Source organism: Manduca sexta, chromosome 23 (assembly GCF_014839805.1).
Source record: "Manduca sexta isolate Smith_Timp_Sample1 chromosome 23, JHU_Msex_v1.0, whole genome shotgun sequence".
In the NCBI taxonomy this organism is placed as follows: Eukaryota; Metazoa; Arthropoda; class Insecta; order Lepidoptera; family Sphingidae; genus Manduca; species Manduca sexta.
In genome coordinates this window covers 348,089-367,734 of record NC_051137.1, presented here as the reverse complement: position 1 = coordinate 367,734, position 19,646 = coordinate 348,089, and the positions used below count along the sequence as shown (strand labels likewise).

Below are 19,646 nucleotides of genomic sequence, written 5' to 3'. Positions count from 1 at the left end.
TGTATTATGGTTATAAATGGGTCAGGGTGGTAAAATATTTAGCAGAAAGTCGGGGATATAATTGAATAATTATAAAAATATCAATGAAGCCAGTATTATATTATATACTTTAATATCATCTCAAGATTGCCGTACCAGGATAACAAAAGAACAATTACAATTTAATATTAAGTAGATTAAAATAGAAGTTACAACTCGGTTGACACAAATAAACCCTTTCTATAACATTCGTCATTCGTATATCCATGGCAATAAATAATGTAAATGTAAAAACATTAACATATTTAGTGTTGTGTCGTGTACGTAGGCGAGTGTGTCGCCAGCCGTAAATCCCGTTCCGGACACGCGTCGGATGCGACAGGTATGAATCATGGGCGGTCATGGCGCGAGGCGGCGGCGAGCGGCGGGGGGTGCGGGCCCCGCGCCGCGCCACTGAGCACGTGCCTGTCTTTACGTGTATGCTCCACGAATTTACTGCCAGCGTCTTGCTATCAGCCGAGATTTGATTGATTCTGTGGAAGTTGTGGCTTGATTAGTAGTTAGTACTGAGTTCTGGTTAGTTGTTAGTTTGCTGGAACGAGTTACGTTAGTGACCTATTTTTATGTTCGTTAGAGATTTGAAGTACGGTTAAAACAAAGGTGAATTCGAGGGATTGCAACATCATTTCATACTTCTTTATACATTGTATAAAAATGTTGTCGATGACATCTGATAAATTTAATATTCAGTTATTACATACGGCTCAACAAAGGAAACTGTTCAGTAGTGGAAATATAATAAAACAACGTTTCTTTCGAAGACAGTAGAACGACTAATTTATTCTAGAACAAAGTAACACATTATTGTACATAGATGGCAGCACTAGTGTCATATTTTAGATATTAACTTTACAACACCCCCACTATATCTAATAATATGCCCAAACTAAAAATTAAACTATCTGCACACCTAACATATCTAAAAATTTATAATGTTTAACAGAACATAAACTTTTGGTGAACAGATCTGCAGGCATTTCAGCCGTTGGTAAATACTTAACACTCACAATATTATTTGCTACACATTCTCTACAAAAATGATATCTAATGTCTATGTGCTTGGTTCTTTTGTGGAAAACTGGATTAACAGTTAACTTTTGCGCACTTTGGTTGTCATTAAAAATATCAATAGTATAATATTTTTGTGTTATTTCATATAACAAATTTCTTAAGTAAACTGCTTCTTTGCAAGCTTCTGTGATTGCCATATATTCAGCTTCACTACTAGATAGCGCAATAGTTTTCTGTTTTTTTGTTTCCCATGATATTACACAGCCTGATAAAGTAAAACAAATTCCAGTGTATGATCTTCTATCAATTACATTTCCTCCCCAATCAGCATCTACAAAACCTTCCAGTAATGAGCTTCCTTCAGCTGAATATTTCAGACCGTAACTCCTAGTATATTTTAAATATCTCAATAATCGCTTTAAATAGGAACAATGCTCTTTGGTAAAACAGTTATTAAATTGACTTAAAAAAGCTACTGTATAAACAATATCAGGTCTCGTCAATACAGCCAGATACATTAAACACCCTATGATTTGCTGATATGGAAAATTATCTATACAATGCTCATCATTAGATATATTTAACTTAACCTCCATTGGTGTTCTAACAGGTTTGCATTGACTCATATTAAACTTATGCAACAGCTGATCAATATAATCTCTTTGACTTAAGGTCACTGTTTGCTCAGATTTATTAACATTTACATTTACTCCAAGACACTTCTTTATTTCTCCTAAGTCTTTAATTTTAAACTTACTAGCTAACAATTGCTTCAAATTGTTTGTCTCAGCAATATCATTTGAAAAAATAAAGAAATCGTCAACAAACAATGTTATAATAGTTTTCATTTGATTTTGCATTTTTGTGTACATGCATGGTTCTATTTTTGATCGAGTATAATTCATATTTAATAAACATTCATCTACTTTCTTATTCCATGCTCTTGCGGACTGTTTCAACCCATAGATAGCCTTTTTTAATTTAAGTACCTGACCATTCTTAGGTTTTTCAGAAAAACCTTTTGGTATTTGCATATAAATAGTTTCCTCAAGAGTACCATTCAAGAAAGCAGTTGTTACATCTAGATGTGTAGTACTTAAACCTAGTTTTACTGACAATGCAAAAAGTAACCTCAAAGTGGTATGTCTCACTACTGGAGAAAAAGTTTCTGTGAAGTCCACACCTTCGATTTGCAAAAAACCTTTAGCTACTAACCGCGCACGAAAACGAACTTTATTTTCACTATCGTATTTCTTACGAAGCACCCACTTGCACTGTACAACTCTACCATCTTTTGGAGCTTTACTTAATTCCCATGTATCATTGTCTTTAAAACACTGTAACTCTTCTTGCATAGCCAACTGCCACTGCTCCCTCTCCGGACCATTCAAGGCATCATGTATTGACAAGCCTGCTGCATCATCATATATTTCACTGTCAACACACAGGTTAGAGAACCCAAATCTCTCTGGTGCCTTCCTTGTCCTTGTAGGTCGCGATTGTGGACTATTCGCTTTAACCTCTTCGAATGTGCTGTCTGCATCCTCATAGTCGCTTGGAACATATGTCTCATTACTTGACTGCAAACTGTTTAAAAAACTTTCAGAGTCATTTTGACTGGACGTTGACATACTCTTATGTTGCTCAGACGAACTTTGGCTAGATCTTGATTCGGGATCATCAGAATTCTCTCTATCCCCCACTGAATCAACATTCTGAATTTGCACTTCGATGAGATGCTCAGGATTTGATTCCTTCTCAATGATGATCACGTCTCTACTGGTCGTTACAGTCCTTGTTTCTGGATTGTATACTCTGTATCCTTTTATATTATCTGGATATCCAATGAGAATACCTTTGGTCGACTTCTTGTCCCACTTTTTCCTCTTTTCTTTTGCAACATGGACCATAACAGGGCTACCGAAGATTCTTATATGACTTATATCAGGTTTAGAGCCAGTCCACAGCTCATATGGGGTTCTATGGTTTAATGCTGCTGCCACAATTCGATTTTGTAGATACACTGCTGTATTCGTGGCTTCACCCCAGAACTCTTTGCCTAAACCTGCATCAAATAGTAGACATCTTGCTTTTTCTACTATTGTACGGTTGAATCTTTCACACAATCCATTTTGTTGAGGAGTGTATGGATTGGTCTTTTGATGTTTCACGCCAAAACTATTCAGGTAATCTTCAAATTCTTTACTGCAGAATTCCAGTCCATTATCACTTCTTAATACTTTGATTGTTCTCTTTGTTTCATTTTCCACTTGAGCTTTAAAAATCTTGAAATACTTCAAAGCCTCACTCTTGTGTTTCAGAAAATAAACAAACGTCATCCGACTGTGATCGTCAACAAACAACAAGAAGTATCTTGAGCCACCTACAGACACATCCTCCATAGGTCCACATATATCTGTATGGACAATATCTAGTAAATTACTGCTTCTCTGACCAATGCTCTTGAACGGTAACCGGGATTGTTTACCTTCACAGCATGTCGAACAGGAAAATTTGCTAATGTTCACTTTTCATCAAGTGACATACCTTGCACAGCATTCTTCATCTGATTCAAATAATCTTTATTTACGTGTCCTAATCTGCGATGCCATGTTACTCCTGACACAACTGATGCTGCTAAACTAACTTGTTTTAGCAGATTAACCTTATACACACCATTGACTAACGCTGCTGTGGCGACCAAGTCATTTTTTTTATTGTAAACTGAGCAACCACTTTCGTTAAAAGAGATATTGTTACCATTCATTATCAATTGGCTTACTGATAACAAGTTTGTTGTCAGACTTGGTACACATAATACGTTGCGTACTTCAATGTCGTAATCATGATTTTCTGTTGTAGTCGTAATTTTCACATCTCCAGAACACAATATTGACATCTTTTCACTGTTAGCAACAATTATTTCTCTGTTTTGATCATATTGTGCATTCATAACCCAACATTCATTGGCTGTGAGGTGTACACTTGCGCCCGAGTCTATATACCATTCATCTTTGTTGAAGTTTCCACTCAAAAACACTGCACTAAAAGCATTTGATTGCATTCTCTCCTTATTTTTCTGATTCGACAAGTTATTTTCGTTTTTACACTGACTTTTGTAATGGCCGATTTGTTTACAGCGATAACACTTTATCTGTTTGACATTTAACATACCAATATCAGTGCTACCAACATTACTTTTTCTGGCCATAGACAAATTTGTGTTATTTTTCTTTTAGACTGAATAGCAAATGCACCGCTAACTTCACTCTCTTCATGACTTGCCAAATCCATATCCAACAATTTGGTTTTGATGGAATCTGCCGTTATAGGAATGCCGGAATGCTCTATTGCCATGATCATAGGGGAAAATCGATCAGGCAATCCCGCTAATAGCAATGATCCTGTCCATAAATCGTTGATTTCAAAACCTGTTCCGCTAAGTTTCTGTGCTGTATCAATAATCTGCGTCACATATGACGTCATCGAACTGCAATTCTCTCGGCGAATCGAAATCAAATTCCTTAATAGACTTATCCGTCGTGAAAATCCACTGTCATCGAATAATTGTTTCAGCTTCTCCCATAATTCTTTGGATGATGAAACATTTTTTACGTGAACGTATAATGACGGGTCGATCGTCATAATCAATTTCGCTCTGGTTTTTTCGTCATCTGCGGTTTTTATTTCTTGTTTTAATTCTGGCTTCACACAATGTTTCATGCCTTCAAGAATTAAAAAATTCTCCGCTGCGAAACACCATTCACTATAGTTATCGCGCCCCGTAAGCTTCGGCACATTAACAAGATAGTTGGTAGTCATTATTGCGATACACTTAATCTCGTACACTGAGATAAATACGGCAAAATAATAACAGTCTGTCACTATACAGTTCTACCACGTCCTTTTCACTTGTTAATATTGCAGAAAAACTATCTTTTAACGCGAAATTATGAGCGTAAGGCCCATAACCTATAATAAAACAACGTTTCTTTCGAAGACAGTAGAACGACTAATTTATTCTAGAACAAAGTAACACATTATTGTACATAGATGGCAGCACTAGTGTCATATTTTAGATATTAACTTTACAACAGGAAATAAAAAAAGTCGTCGGATTTAAGCGGTTTGACTGTTACATACGAATCACAGAACTTCAGGTAAATACTAATGTACTGAATATTCGCAGCCTACAAATATTTATTTAGCCAAACGATGGCTTACACCGCCCACACAAATACCAATACCAGCTTCTCGTGTAAAATCCATATCGAGCATACCTATCGGTAAAAATATAATATTTGAGTGAGCACCGCGAATAATGAATCAAAGGGACAAACACAAAGCATCGTGTCTTTGTTATCCACACAGATCCAGTGATACCGGCTGATATGTTACAAGAATTTTTATTTTAAAAAATATGTTAAAAGGCGTTATCTCGATTCATATATGGGTGTATTGTTAATGGTTGTTTGTTTCCCGATTTTTGGATTTGACGGGTCAGATAATACGACTTGTCTGATAGGAGAGGTAATTGTTATTTAATATGTCATTACTGTCGAAAAGAAACGTCAGATTACCAAGCCATAACTAAAGAAAACAAAAGCCTTAAGTTTCCAGACAAAAATCACAGCAATCATCAGTACACTACTTTAGATAAACCTGTCTTGTTAGTATTTAGACAAGCGACAGAATAAAGAGGCGAGCTACTCGTCATTCAGTATAAAAACAACGCCCCGAGCAAACAAGCATTTACATCATAAACTTGTAGGTAGATTGACATCGACAATCTTTTCATACGGCGCGCGAGACCCTTATTGTTCGCATTCACACCTACAAACAACACGAGCACTTATCTCGCACGACTCAAGAGGGAAACTCTGACGACTGTGCGCGATGGAGTCATGTTTAAATTTGCAATTCGGCTTCATAGCTACACCTTAACTACGCACGCCGCGGCGGCCGCGCTCTGCAAATATGAAAATGAACTACATCTATGGACAGGAGCGGTGGTAGCGGTGAGGGTCAAATCTTAGACAGAAACAATAGTTTTGCCGCCTCATAAATAGTAGGAACATAAATTATTTTAATGTAAAACTTCATGTGTAGTTTTTTTTAAACGTGCATTGCGTATTGACCCCACTGCACCTGATGGTAAGTGAAGTGGGGCCCAATAAAATGTCGACTGACGAGAGATAGTTACCTTTCAGCAGTCAATTCAAATATGCCGGCCTGTTGGAACCAAATATACACAGGCTGATCTCGCAACGCGAAAAATTTACGTGGACCACTATGACGGGTTTTAACACCTAGTTACATCTGTGGTTTGCGATTATCACTCTAGTATTAACGCTGCTCTTTGGTAGCAAATTAAAATAAAATAATGCTTACATGCTGACGCTTGCAGCTTAAAAGCCTGTCAAGTGGTGCTACACTTGTGATCAAAGTTTTCTAGAAGATAGGCGTAAAGTATAATACGGTTTAATGTATAATATAATACATAGATTTTTTTTTATCATAAATTATTACTACTTTAACTTAACACATGGGCATTGAACATCAACAATATCATAATAAATAACATTATGCATAATAATAAAAGACGAGAACACAAATCAAATATAAAATATACTCAGAGATACTTACACAACAAAACTAATCTCGAGAAACATACACTAATACGATTACCTTGTTAGTAATAATATTATTTCCTTAAGTTCCAATAACAACCCTCGCGAAACCACAATGTTATCTTGTCAAAATCATTCATTAATTTGTTATTACCTCGATCACTCAGTGATGATTAATTCATTCAAATAATAATACCTTTGTAAGCAGTGTTCAATAATAATGGATTTATCGTGCGGGGGGTCGATCTCCCTAAATGACAGCCTACTCTAGCCCTGGTTACACCCAGTTGAACCGCTTCGTGAATAATGAAAGTGCTCCGGGAAGATCGATGCCTTCCGCGCATATTTTTGTTTTTTAGTCAAATCATGTTTTTGCAGATAAAAAGTAATGTGTATTTGTGTCGGCGCCGTGACGAGCTGTCGACGCGCGGATGAATGGAGCGTCTCAGGTGTGGAGTTTGTATGAGAACGCAATGACAGCGCTGTAATCACTATGTTCATCTTCCATCTTCCCTTCCACTTGAATGTAAGGTCGACATTTTTACGCAAGTTGTTGAATGGACTCAGTTTTACGATCCTGAAATCAATACGTTGTCAGCGATTCTATCCGAGAAAATCGTTTTCGTAGATATGTAGTGTCGTCCATCTTGAGAATCAAGTTCGAGACCTCGCGGTCCACGGCCAACATACGCTGATACAAAATTATAAAAATTCAGAGATTAAGGGATAATTAGTTTTATTTGTGGGGTCGGAAATTTTGCTTTTTTGATCCTATGGAGGCGTATAACATTGGCTATAAGGCGGTTCTTTATTTCTATCCCTAGTTAGACTCATTTTGTGTGGGATTTATAACACGATTTGCCCAGTCCTGGATCCTTCAAAGAGAAATGACGCTAGACAGGGAACTAGTTGGAAAAGTTCATTCAAATTCTTACTGAAATATCCTAAAAAAATCCAATTAGAGTAGAGGAAGGTAGGAAACATAAATGTCCATGACGATCGTCCCTAAACATCTTTTTACACAATTTTCTAAATCGCTCTAAAGACTTCACAAAGAGAGGCGCTTATTCGTGAGCGTTTATAATTTACGCGATCTGATATTACGTCGCGACGCCAGCCGAGCGAGTAAGCCGATTATGGACAAATTCATAAATATCTCCCGAGAACATTTTGAAAAATCATTCGTTTAGGGACAACGTATAAAGAAACCGGTTAAACCGAATACAAACACGCGCAATAATTCAAAAATATTAAAACCTAAAATACTCATATTTTCTGTCAACCCACTATTGAAATATGAACGCAAAACAAATAAAGTATTCCGCGCCTGTTTTTAATAATAGCTGCTATTCAAAATATATTTCCCCGGACAGTGCGCACGACGAGTGGAAGCGTGACGCGACCGTTTGCTGACACGTTTTGACATTGACACGTTGACGCTGACTTGCGTTTCGCGTCACGTAGTCACGAGTTTGAGATACGTTACGCATTAAGTGTCACGCTTCGCTTGTTACGGCACAAAGCAGATTTATTGATTTGTAAAAACAAAAAGGTTGTCGTGGCGTTATTTGTTTTGTTATAGATATTTCTTTGTTAGTGTTTATACTTACAGATATCTCGTCTGTAGATAGGTATATGATTGTATATACCTACCTTCCAATCAGCAACACACATTCATGTATTCTAACTAGTGTGAAGGATTTTGAAAACGGTCTACTGGTCAGTATTCATGTTTCATGATTTTATGTGGCGGTGCTGAGCGCTGTGTATTTCCAGGCGGTAATTTATAATTCAAAATTATGGGCGTCTGCCACTATTGCATGCATGCTTAACGTTACGCAAACTGAACGCGTCATTCGGTATCTAGTTTCATACAAAATATATCGAGTATCTCGCGATCAGTGACAACGTAATTCAAGGGATGAAAAAACACAAACAAAAAGAAGCCAATTAGCTGAACTACGTGCTAAAGTATATAACAAAATAAATAGTAAATCTTCACGTGTACTCGTATTTAATTAGTAACATCCGCAGTGACACGGGTTCCATCCCCGCGGAGTATCATGTTTAAGGTCCGGATCTCGGGACTTTGCGTGATTTAGAAAACACAGATTTATACCGCTCTTTCGTAATGGGAACGAATAATATCAAAGTAAATCCACTAAATTACATGACAATTAGCATACAAACATCGCAACGATATAGGTTTTTTTTTGTATATGAGCAATGAGCATGGCAAAGCGACCTCGCTACATCTAGAGTGGTGTCCGGATAGTGTTAACTGAAACAGCCTTCATGCTCCCCTCGTGACCAGAAATGCTGCGAAGTATTCGAAACGTCGCGAGAAAATAATAATATAATACCGCGATAAAATCCAAAACATAGTTTTATTTCGACGCTGTTCTCAATTACATCGTCACAAATGTAATTCTGTTGTGACCTTATCAGTAAGTGTCATATTGTTGAAGTTGTCAGATTTTAAACAGCTGAATCTCGAATTGTCGGGGCCATATTGTGGCCGCGGGCTGAATACGCGATGAGATGAAATAAACACAATCTTCCGCGCCCGTGACCGAAGATACAATACTCATCTTGTAGCACTGTAATATCTAACTTAGTAATTTTTAGCTGAAATGCCTTTCAAGTAGACATGAATACCAGACCCTCACTCATGTGGGACCTTCCGTCAAGTATAAAGGTCAAGCCTCCTGTTTTTTATTACAATTTGATGATGATCGAGCATGATGATGGCTTGATGGTAACTAATGCGAGGTAGCAACACCATCCAGAATTTTGAATTACAAATAACTGTGTATCACTAAGATGCGCTCGTCACATTTAGACATATGAACTCTTATAATGCTTAGTAATTACGCTGACTTCAAAGTCCATCAAATATGAACACAACACTGCAAGCACACTGCTGCCTGGCGACAGAAATAGGCATTACCTCCTAGAGGGTCCTTCGCATACGAGAGATACACCATCCCCAAACATGTGTCTGCTATATTCTTCCCGTCACGTGTCCGCGCTTCATCACGCCGCTAATGTCGTCGCGCCTTCCTTCTCCCCTCCCTCGCCCAATCTACCGCAGCTCCCGCAGTACGCACGTTTGCCAATCAAAAAAGTTATGTAATTTATTTTTTATTACACTTGTATCTCTGAAAAGAATGTCAGGGGTTACAGTTGGATGGTCTATCTGTCTTGGAATGAGGAAAATCAAAAATATAATATTATTCTACAGGAACTTATGTGTTTTTTGAATTGAGTAAATACTACTTACTAGTGCGAATGCTCCATATAAATCAATTCCTGTCGGCTTCTCTTTATATAGAATTTAATTATCATCAGAACGATTTGCAGACAGCATTCATGCATATTAGTACCTTTATGTTATGTCGGGTTCTCTTTAGCAAAATTTCACACTTCGCCACTGCTTCTTACCATAATATATTTTATAATAATGTAAGATTTTTTTGAATTTTACTGATTCAATACTTGTTGAATGGACCTTGTTGAGACTAGACGGAATTTTCGTGCTTTCCGGCGTTTTTGCCATGCCTATTGTAATCAAATCTAACAGCTCATGTGACAGGACCCTTTCATTTAATTTTATCCGTGGTGCTTTATAACTAGCTTATCTAGTTGTAAACGTCCCTATCCTTGAGGTTAAATCGCCTCCTTACATCATAATTTGCCATGCCATGCCACTGCTGATCCTGGCTTACAGGAGTTGTAGTGGTGGGTGTGAGGGCGGGAAGTCTCTATTGATTCAATACTTAAATGCCTCGGTGGCGTAGATATATTACGGTCTGTCTGCAGTGTTGAGATCTCAAGTTCGAAACCCGGATAGGAATAGTGATATTTGGTTTTTCTGTTTAATTAATCTGGAGTCTGGAATTGTATTTGATATAGCGATAGGCTCGCCACTTAACACATCATAGGATGGATCACGGAATACTCACACAGTAAAAAGTAAAGGTCGCAATTAGGCGTCTGCCTACCCCTTCGGGAATATGTAAGTGTGTATGTGTTTTTATGTGAATACTTATTATTCAGATCATAAACGTCATTTTACTGACACAATTTTATTGTAAAAAAGATAAAATTGCAATTTTTTCGGCTTGAACGATTTTTATATGCTCTTGAGCAGTTTTTATATGCTCTCTGTCATAAATGACGAATAAATATTAATCCTTTGATAATTCTAACATTAAATATTTGACTGCTTTTTGGAAACTTAATTCCCAAAAGAACAGATACTGTGTATAATTTTATTAGTTTTATGAGTAAAAAGCAAATGAGCACTGATAAAATTATGATTAATGTACTCCGATCTTATAGATATTAATACTAGCTTTTGCTCGCGGCTTCACCCGCGTGAGAGTTTTCCCAGGTTAAAAAAATAATGGCTTTTCCAAGGTTTTAAACTATCTCCATACCAATTATTTATTAAGATTTAATTAGACTAAGTTATAATTTTGTAGTTTTAAAAATTTTTAAGTTTGCATTTATTTTATAAATAATAATTTATATGTGATTTCAATTTTCTGTTATACAAAAAATATTTAGCCAATAGTGTTGTATACACCTGTAAAGATTTGTCACCTAGAATAAGTACCTTATATTGTGGATCCTTCATTTGTATTTTTCTGTGATAAATCGTTGGTGTGTCTATTAATAAATAAATAAATACCAAATTTCATCGCAATACGTTTAGTAGTTTTTGACGTTATCGCGTTCAGACAGACAGACGCAGCGCAGGACCTTGTTTTATAAAACGTAAGGATGCTCGTCTCGTAGTAGGTACATTAATAAAAAATATTATGAATACGAAACTATATGCTTCGAGAGGAAACTTACATACGTGAGGGTAACACTTTGATAGTAGTATGTGGAGTCTGCCAAGCGACAATGTAACGTGCGTAGAAGTATGAACAATAGTCTTTTATTGAGGTATCATGGATCTTTTCATGCTAGATTGGAACCGGCAACGTCGCATTCAGTCTCAAATAGAAATATACCCCATAACATAAAAAGTAAATTTTTCCGAAAAGAAAACCAACACAACATATAGGTGCTAATATATGCATGAATGCGGTCTGCAAATCATTCTAATGATAATTACATTCTTCATAAAGAGAAGCCGATAGGAATCGAGTTATATGGATCCTTCGCCACTATTTTCATCATCATCTCGGCCACAGGAAGTCCACTGCTGAACATAGGCCTCCCCAAGGATCTCCACGTCGACCTGTTGGAAGCGGCCTGCATCCAGCGACTTCCTGCGACCTTAGCCAGGTCGTGCGTCCACCTTGTAGGCGAGCGCCCGACATTTCGCTTGCCTGTACGTGGCCTCCACTCTAGAACCTTTCGACCCCAACGGCCATCGGTTCTTCGAGCTATGTGCCCGGCCCACTGCCACTTCAACTTGCTAGGGCCCACTATTTTATCTTGTTTAAAAACAATAACACATGAAGTACCAAATATTCTCCCAATAAGTTTGGTTTAACTTGCCAACATAAAGTCTCCTTTGTGACACACAAACTTCATTAACCTCCGCATGAAAATATAAATTCGAAATTAACTTTTCCATACAAAATATCATTTTTAGACCTATTCAGTTTTAATTTTTAAACGAGTCTGTTCGTGTATGTATCACCGGTTTGAATATTTTCGGCTATCAAGCAGTAATGAGCTGTTATGTTAATGGTTATTATATAATTATGTATTAAAATTAAATATCTAACATAACAAAGTTAGTAGTGTCATAATTGGTAATAAAATTAATGTGTGCTGTTGCTACTGGTTATGTGTAGATACGTATCGTTATACGAACATGCTCATCTCGTAATTTATGTGTATAAAAAATCAATTGTCGAAGTTGTGAAAGGCTCTATTTAGATTCAGTTTGGCTTCAGTGGTCGGACAATGGCCGAGTAAGGGGAGTGCACACGAGCGTGAGACGCCACTCTTCAATCGTATCGCGCCACGTGACAACTGGCCGATAACACGTGAAATATCATCTACTAACGTGCACATCACACAACTTTTCTATACCACTGCGCAATAAAACTGAGAGTATATGAAAAGCGTAGTGCTGAATGGCGCATCGCGTGCTCAGTCAGAACATTTTTTTTATTTAAAATAAAAACGTCTGTGTTTAAAATTATGTAACCAATATTCCTAAATTATATATCAAGTCGTCTCATTGGCTTAGGTATTATTCTAATAAAACATAAATAATTACGAGTACAGTGTCACACAGACAAAAGTTTACTAACCCTGCTGGTTAGAATACAAACATAAAGCAAATGAGTCGTAAAATTTAATACACAACAATATCTCTCCGGGAGCCACTTTATTAGTTTGTTTCAGACCATTTAGTCACAGAGCGGCGTGCATGCGAGCAATGACGCGTATTGTGTAACGCGACGCCGGCGGGACGTGGCGCGCCGCTGCAGTAATGCACACTCGGCCTAACCCGTTCCCGTTAAAGTTTTGAAAAGGCCGCAGAGAGGCGCGCGGCGTTGTGACGTGCGGTTTGCGGCGAAGCGATCGCCCGCCGCGATATGAGCCCTGCCGCTGACAATATATTCCCGCCATTTTTTTTCCAACCCGAAAACAAAAGTGGCTTTGTTTTGGTCCTGTAGGGAATCGAGCGTTTTATTGGCCGCGCTACGCGCTGGCCAGGTTTGGCGAGATTAAACTATGTTTGGCCGGTCTTTCTATTTGTTTTCGAGCGTTTTTGGGTAACAATGTTGCGTGGACGGGGACAAAGGCACGCTGCTTTGTCATATATGTACATCTTGTTAAAGATAACAATATGTTTTTACACGGCGTTTATCAATTTTATTTATTGGTTTATAGTTGCAGCGGCACGTACGAGGAGTTTATCAGCTGTTGAAACACGATGGATGTTGTGTGTACGCCCAGATGTATTTTTCGTATAGCTCTGCGTTATCATCTCTTTTGAGTCGAGTTTGGGGAGAAATCCATTTGTTGCTCGCATAAACAAACAGAATTCGGAGGCAATTTGATACACCCCACGCTGCAACACAGTATTGACGCAGTGTCGGCCGCGTTTGTGTAGTCCTGCCAACAAGGACGGTACATTATACAATAATAAATAAATGTTTTTAGAACCTCTAGCTTAGCAAGATATCTTATTAATCTGTGACACGCCTAATCGTATTGTTTAAATTTTAGGATTTACTCATTTAAAGTGTGCTCTAACCGGATTCAATTCAAAATTGGTAACGCATTTAGTTTATAAATATGTAAACCTACATTATACTTTTTATCATAGCTATTAGACTAATTTTCGTAATAGATACGAGGTATGTCGGATTTTTACCAACTAAAAACGCAATGTTGGTCTCCGTAAGCACTTTAAAAGGTCTCTAGGACTACAAACTTATTCCATTTTAATGCTAATATTCTAAGCACGACTAGAGGAATTACTAGGAGGACATTACTAAAACCTATGTTCAGTAAACAGCTAACGATAAAGTAAATGTTGATGATTCTGATGATGGCTGTTGTTTCAGTTTCGACGTCCGTGGCAAGCACCTCTCAGAGGCGCGGCACTGGTCGGCCCCGGAGGTGTTCGGGCCGCGTGCGCATTTCTCCACCTCGCCTCCGCCCGCGGCGCTGCTCGTGCGCGACGTCAAACGGCGCGACGAGGGCGTCTACCGCTGCCGAGTGGACTTCCGCAACACACAGACCACCAGTTTCAGATACAACCTTACTGTTGTCGGTGAGTGCCTTATTTATTGATATAATACTGGACATTATTGAATATGCCTACCTACCTGCCTATACCTACATGCTTGTATCGATACGTAACATTTTATACTCGCATATATACCGATTTTTACAAAATTGGTTTCTATTAAAACGCCTAAAATGTTTTAGTTTAGGTTAGAACTACTTTTGAACAAAGTCTGAATATTTATTCATTAATCAAACTTTGTATTTTTAGTCAAGTGAATTGAACAAACGTACCAATTCCTTGAATCTATATGAAATTAATAAGTTTAGTTAACAAGTCTTTAACTGCTTCATAAACGTTTTGAAATCAATGTGAATGTCATTGACCTCAATGTAGTTTCTGGCGATATGAGACAAGATATCTCCGAGTTACAATTTCTAATTTTGCAGCATGATACGTGTTTAAATTCTAGTCAGGCGCTCCTAATTCATTTATAGAAATGCTATTATCACATCTCCAGCGCAACCCTCAATTTAAAACACCATATTTCACCGCCGACGGCAAAGCAACCAGCGACGCGTCGCGGTTGTTAGATATACAAGTCGACTGACTTACAGCAGTTTATTGCCGCGCCTTCCCGTAACTCCTCAGTTTACGGTGCAGGGTGATGTACTGCGCCCGCTCGTGCCAACTGCTGTTTGATAGTCTCTACAATAGATACATTACCATGGTATATACGGCCGTCGTCGTCAAATTAATTCCAATAAATTATTTTGGATTGTGTTCTTTGATTAAATCGTAGTTTCAAGGTAAAAACTGTCTTAATGATTTACGTTTTGCGAATGTTAGACATTAAAATTAAACTATTAATTAAAATATGAATCGCGATAAAATTCGAAAAATAGTTTAATTTTAATAAAAGCTGTCTTATTGATTGGCAGTATACATATCTGTAAAACTGGTGAGGTGTAATATCGATGACTAAGTAAGGCAAAACATGTAAGTTTTTAGGAAATTGGTGATTGTAACTAACGATTGCCTAGTTTGGGGCCCCCTATCAATTGTTTTGTTTTAAATTAGTTATAAGCACTAACATTACATACTAATAATAATTTAGTTAAGTACTTATGTGTTCCTATTTGTTATATTTTGTTTGTGCAAATAAAACATTATTATTATTATTATCTATCAGGAAAAAAAGATCGAAAACATTATATTTTTTATACCAATGTCTATCCCTTTAAAAACAGCTCTCTCTGCGTGACGTAATCCCTAATATACCTGCCAAAAGTAAGCTCTGCGGTATCACAATGCCGCTGTAACTCCCTTCTCGGCATAAACTAAAAGTTTGTTAGTATCTCCTTACAAGTTGTTGAACAATTTGCCACATCTTTACTCGTTAGGGCGAATTTTCTCTGCAGCTCTTTTTATGTATTTATGTAAGCTTGTATTATGGAGATATGAGTAGTGTGGCGATTTTAAAGTCAGAATTAAGATATTTTGTTTATATAGAAAATTAAACATATTTTTTATTGTTCAAATTGTTGATCAATAGCGTCAGTTGCGAAGTTAGCATATTAAATAGTTTACATATTATTATGTATACATGTAGTAGTATGACGGTACGACTGTAGTGCCGTGGTCTCGGGTTCGATCCTCGAGTCGGGAAAAGTGATATGGAGTTTTTCTACTCAATGTCAACCCGGAGTCTGAATAGTGCCCGAAATAACGATAGGCTCACCTCCCATCACATCATGGGACGGAATACACACAGTGATAAATGGGTGAACCAGTTGCGCCTCTGCCTGTCCTTTCTGAATTAAGGGCATGAATGTGTGTAATATACATATCATACATATATTAACTTTACTTTCCGACTACAACCGCTTAGACCTAAATACAATGTAACCATTTGGTACTAAATTAACCTACATAACTTATTTGGTAATATATTTAAGAATAAAATAGTTGTTTGTTCTCTTACGTTAAGTTGTTTTAATTATATCATCCCATAACATTTTGACAGAGACAAATACACGCGTATCAACCACGATTCTGTCCCATCACATTCAAAATACTTTGAAGATACAACAGCCCGTAAAGTTCATCGGAATTTTCAATCAATGTTGTTTGAACAGTTAGATCGGCCGCGTCATTGGCGTTAATTAATTCTGGTAATTAAATTTGGGTATCTCATGTCGCGCAACTAATGTCACTGCTTGGATATTGCTACTCTAAATGCTAATATGAAATAGCATACGGTTTATACGTCTGATATTTGCCACGAATTTCTGGTAATCAAAAGACGCCTCCATTTCTATGAATGGTGAGGAATAGTAAGATGTAATACAATAAATATATTTTTACACAAATAAATAACAGACTGCATCGGTAGCATAGTTGTATTGCGTGGTACTACTTTCGCTCTAAGGTCTTGGGTTCGAAACTCAGGTCGAGCAGAGATATAGTAGATTTTTCCGCTCAGTATCAGATATATATAGTACTCAGTAGTAGATATAGGGACAGGGTACACATGCTAAAAAGTGGATCTAATAGTTGCGCTTCTGCCTATCCCTTTGGGGATAAATAATGAGACGAGCTAGTCAATATCGTAAAACTACAGTAAAATTAAGTCATATTCACAGCTCTGATGTCATGTACAAACAAGTCGTGGTATCTGTTGTTAATATCAACTAGATCGTTCGTTTTCAATAGACATCTAACAGAATCAAATACTTGCGGAAAACAAAATTATTATATCACGAGTATCGAACCCACAACGCTTCGTTTCACACCTCACTTCCCCACTGCGTCAAAAATGCATTAAAATAATAATTAAATAAACACTTTCAGTTCGTAAACATACAAACATAATATGGTTTCAGTTTCAGCGAAAAAACTAAAAAGTAAACATGCACAAAATTGTTGCGACAAAATATAATATTTTAAGGCAGAAATAACATTTTGCCGCGTTACACAATACGTTAAGCTGGGTCAACGTATTTTAAATGTAACATATTTTTTACACTTATTGGATCTTGTGGCACCATGTTTTTATGTGGATAATGGCTGATGGAATGAATATTGGACGGGACAGGGTAGTCGAAATGAATAGCAACAATTGTTTGGTGTCATCAACATAAGACAATACAAGATATGACATGAGAAGTTCTCTATAGGAATTTTCAAGGGTGTGTGAAGTCTACCAATCCGCACTAGGGCAGCGTGGTGGACTAAAGCCTATTCCTTCTCAGTAGTAGACGAGGCCTGTGCCCAACAGTGGGACAGTATATAATACAGGCTGATATTATTATTATATTATTATATCAACATACGAAAGTCAACGTATGCTGTTATTAGAGTTATAGTAATAAGTATTGTAGATAAATATTCGGTAACCATGTGCACAGTAAAAGATACAAATACAAGGGTTTTAGGGTCAAACTGTCCGCTTTGCTTCTGTCTACTCCTTAGAAGATAGCCATGATCTTATTTATGTAACACATTTTTTCGTAACTAAACAATACTGCCGACCTTCGTCGCAAATGCCAGGGAAATGCTAATCGCTTATTGCTCGCACTTCAGGCGAGAAGTTCACGAACAAATGTCGCATTTATTTATACGCTTGCATCCCCCTTCACCCCGCCACCCGTAACACCCCCTCCGCCTCCGCAGAGCCAATTATTTCTGCATCTCCGTGACCTTTAGTGAAGTGGGAAGCGTTCGTTACCTGATATTGCGTAGGGGGAATCATTAAATATTAAATGGTGTACAGTAGATGCAAGGTGTGATGTATGTGAGAGTATGTTAGGTTAGTGTTGTGTATATTTCTGCTACAAAGAATACGTGATGTGCTCCGATTTATAATGAAATCATTTTATTATTATATATGAGACCTTTGTATTTATTACTTCAGCATATTATCATCAGAATGAAAGAAAATCAGTTTAAGAGTAACAATAATGTAACTTAAAATTAAAGTAGTCACAAAACGGTTCTAACTCAGCACATGTTGGCGATAAGATCGGTACTAGGTTACCTCGTTTGGTGACGTCACGGCCGCCAAAACAGACATCATTTTTAGATTATGATCCCATAGTCCCTATACAACATATTTTAAATGCAACTATTATTATTATCACAAAATATAATTTAGTACAGGTTATAGGCTTGCTCATTTCGATTATGTAACATGAAAAGGTAAAAACCATCCAACGTTAACCTTGAATTACAAAGTATTGTTTGCTATTCCACTGCGCTCGCCATCCTAAAACGAGATGTTAAGTCTTGTCTTATTATGTCCAGTAGTTACACTCGCTACAATGTTCTTCAAACCGGAACACAACAGGGACTACACACTGCTGCTTGGCGGAAGGAATAGACATGGCGGTGGCAATAACTAGGCGTACTCTTGCATATGATAGACCTAGCACCAGTTTCAAATAATTCACCAAACCAATATAATGCAGATCTGTTATAACCCATTCAACACAAGACACCTTACGTAACAACCATATCGATGCAAGACAAAATCCACATCCTCGATATAACGATAAAACGTTTTCAATTTCCTCGCAATCTTTGTCACAATTCGCGTTTTGTCGGCGGACCCCACGACGGCCGCACGGCGACGTGTTCATTACACGCCGCGTTTGGCAAGCTTGTTTGTCCGACGTCTAGTACCCGCTGCGCTTACAGACAGTATGAGCTGGTACTGGACGGCTGCTTTTATCTTCTTATTATAGATATAGGACGATTTTAGATAAATTTTGTGTATTTGTAATAGAAAAGTACATAGTAATAGTTGACAAAGTATAGTCGTAACTTATATAGATAAAAGATAGTAAATAATTAAGTTACAATTGCTAGCCAAGGCCTTTTTCTGAATCGCACTATATTACATTCAGCCTACCACGGTGGTGTAGTTGTAATTATACATATGGTATGAGTACGAGTATCGCGCTGAGGTAGTGGGTTTGAAGCCCGGGTCGGGCCAAAAAATAACTGTGACTGTGTTTTTTCATCTTAAAAAATACTCAGTCGCTGCTCTGAGTCAGGAACTTGGCGGTGTCATACTTCTGTGCCTCGGCACGTAAAGCTGTTGGTCCTGCGCCTGATCTCTCTCCGGTAATGTCGGCTTGCCATCTCACCGAATTATGTGAGTAAAGGAACAGAGAGTGCACCTATGTATTGCGCACATACTTGTGCACTATGATATCTCCTTCGTACCTGGCTGACCTCTCTTGATATTG

At 37.5% G+C, this 19,646-nt stretch overlaps 1 protein-coding gene across 1 annotated transcript in view; it reads left to right on the top strand.

Annotated features, from left to right (window-relative positions):
- The window catches only part of LOC115448500 (nephrin), a 232,147-nt gene that overhangs the window by 93,453 nt on the left and 119,048 nt on the right, over positions 1-19,646 (top strand). The window contains exon 2 of the mRNA XM_037441711.1: positions 14,231-14,439. Within this exon, the coding sequence (XP_037297608.1) occupies positions 14,231-14,439 (209 nt within the window). The remainder of the gene's footprint in view (positions 1-14,230; positions 14,440-19,646) is intronic.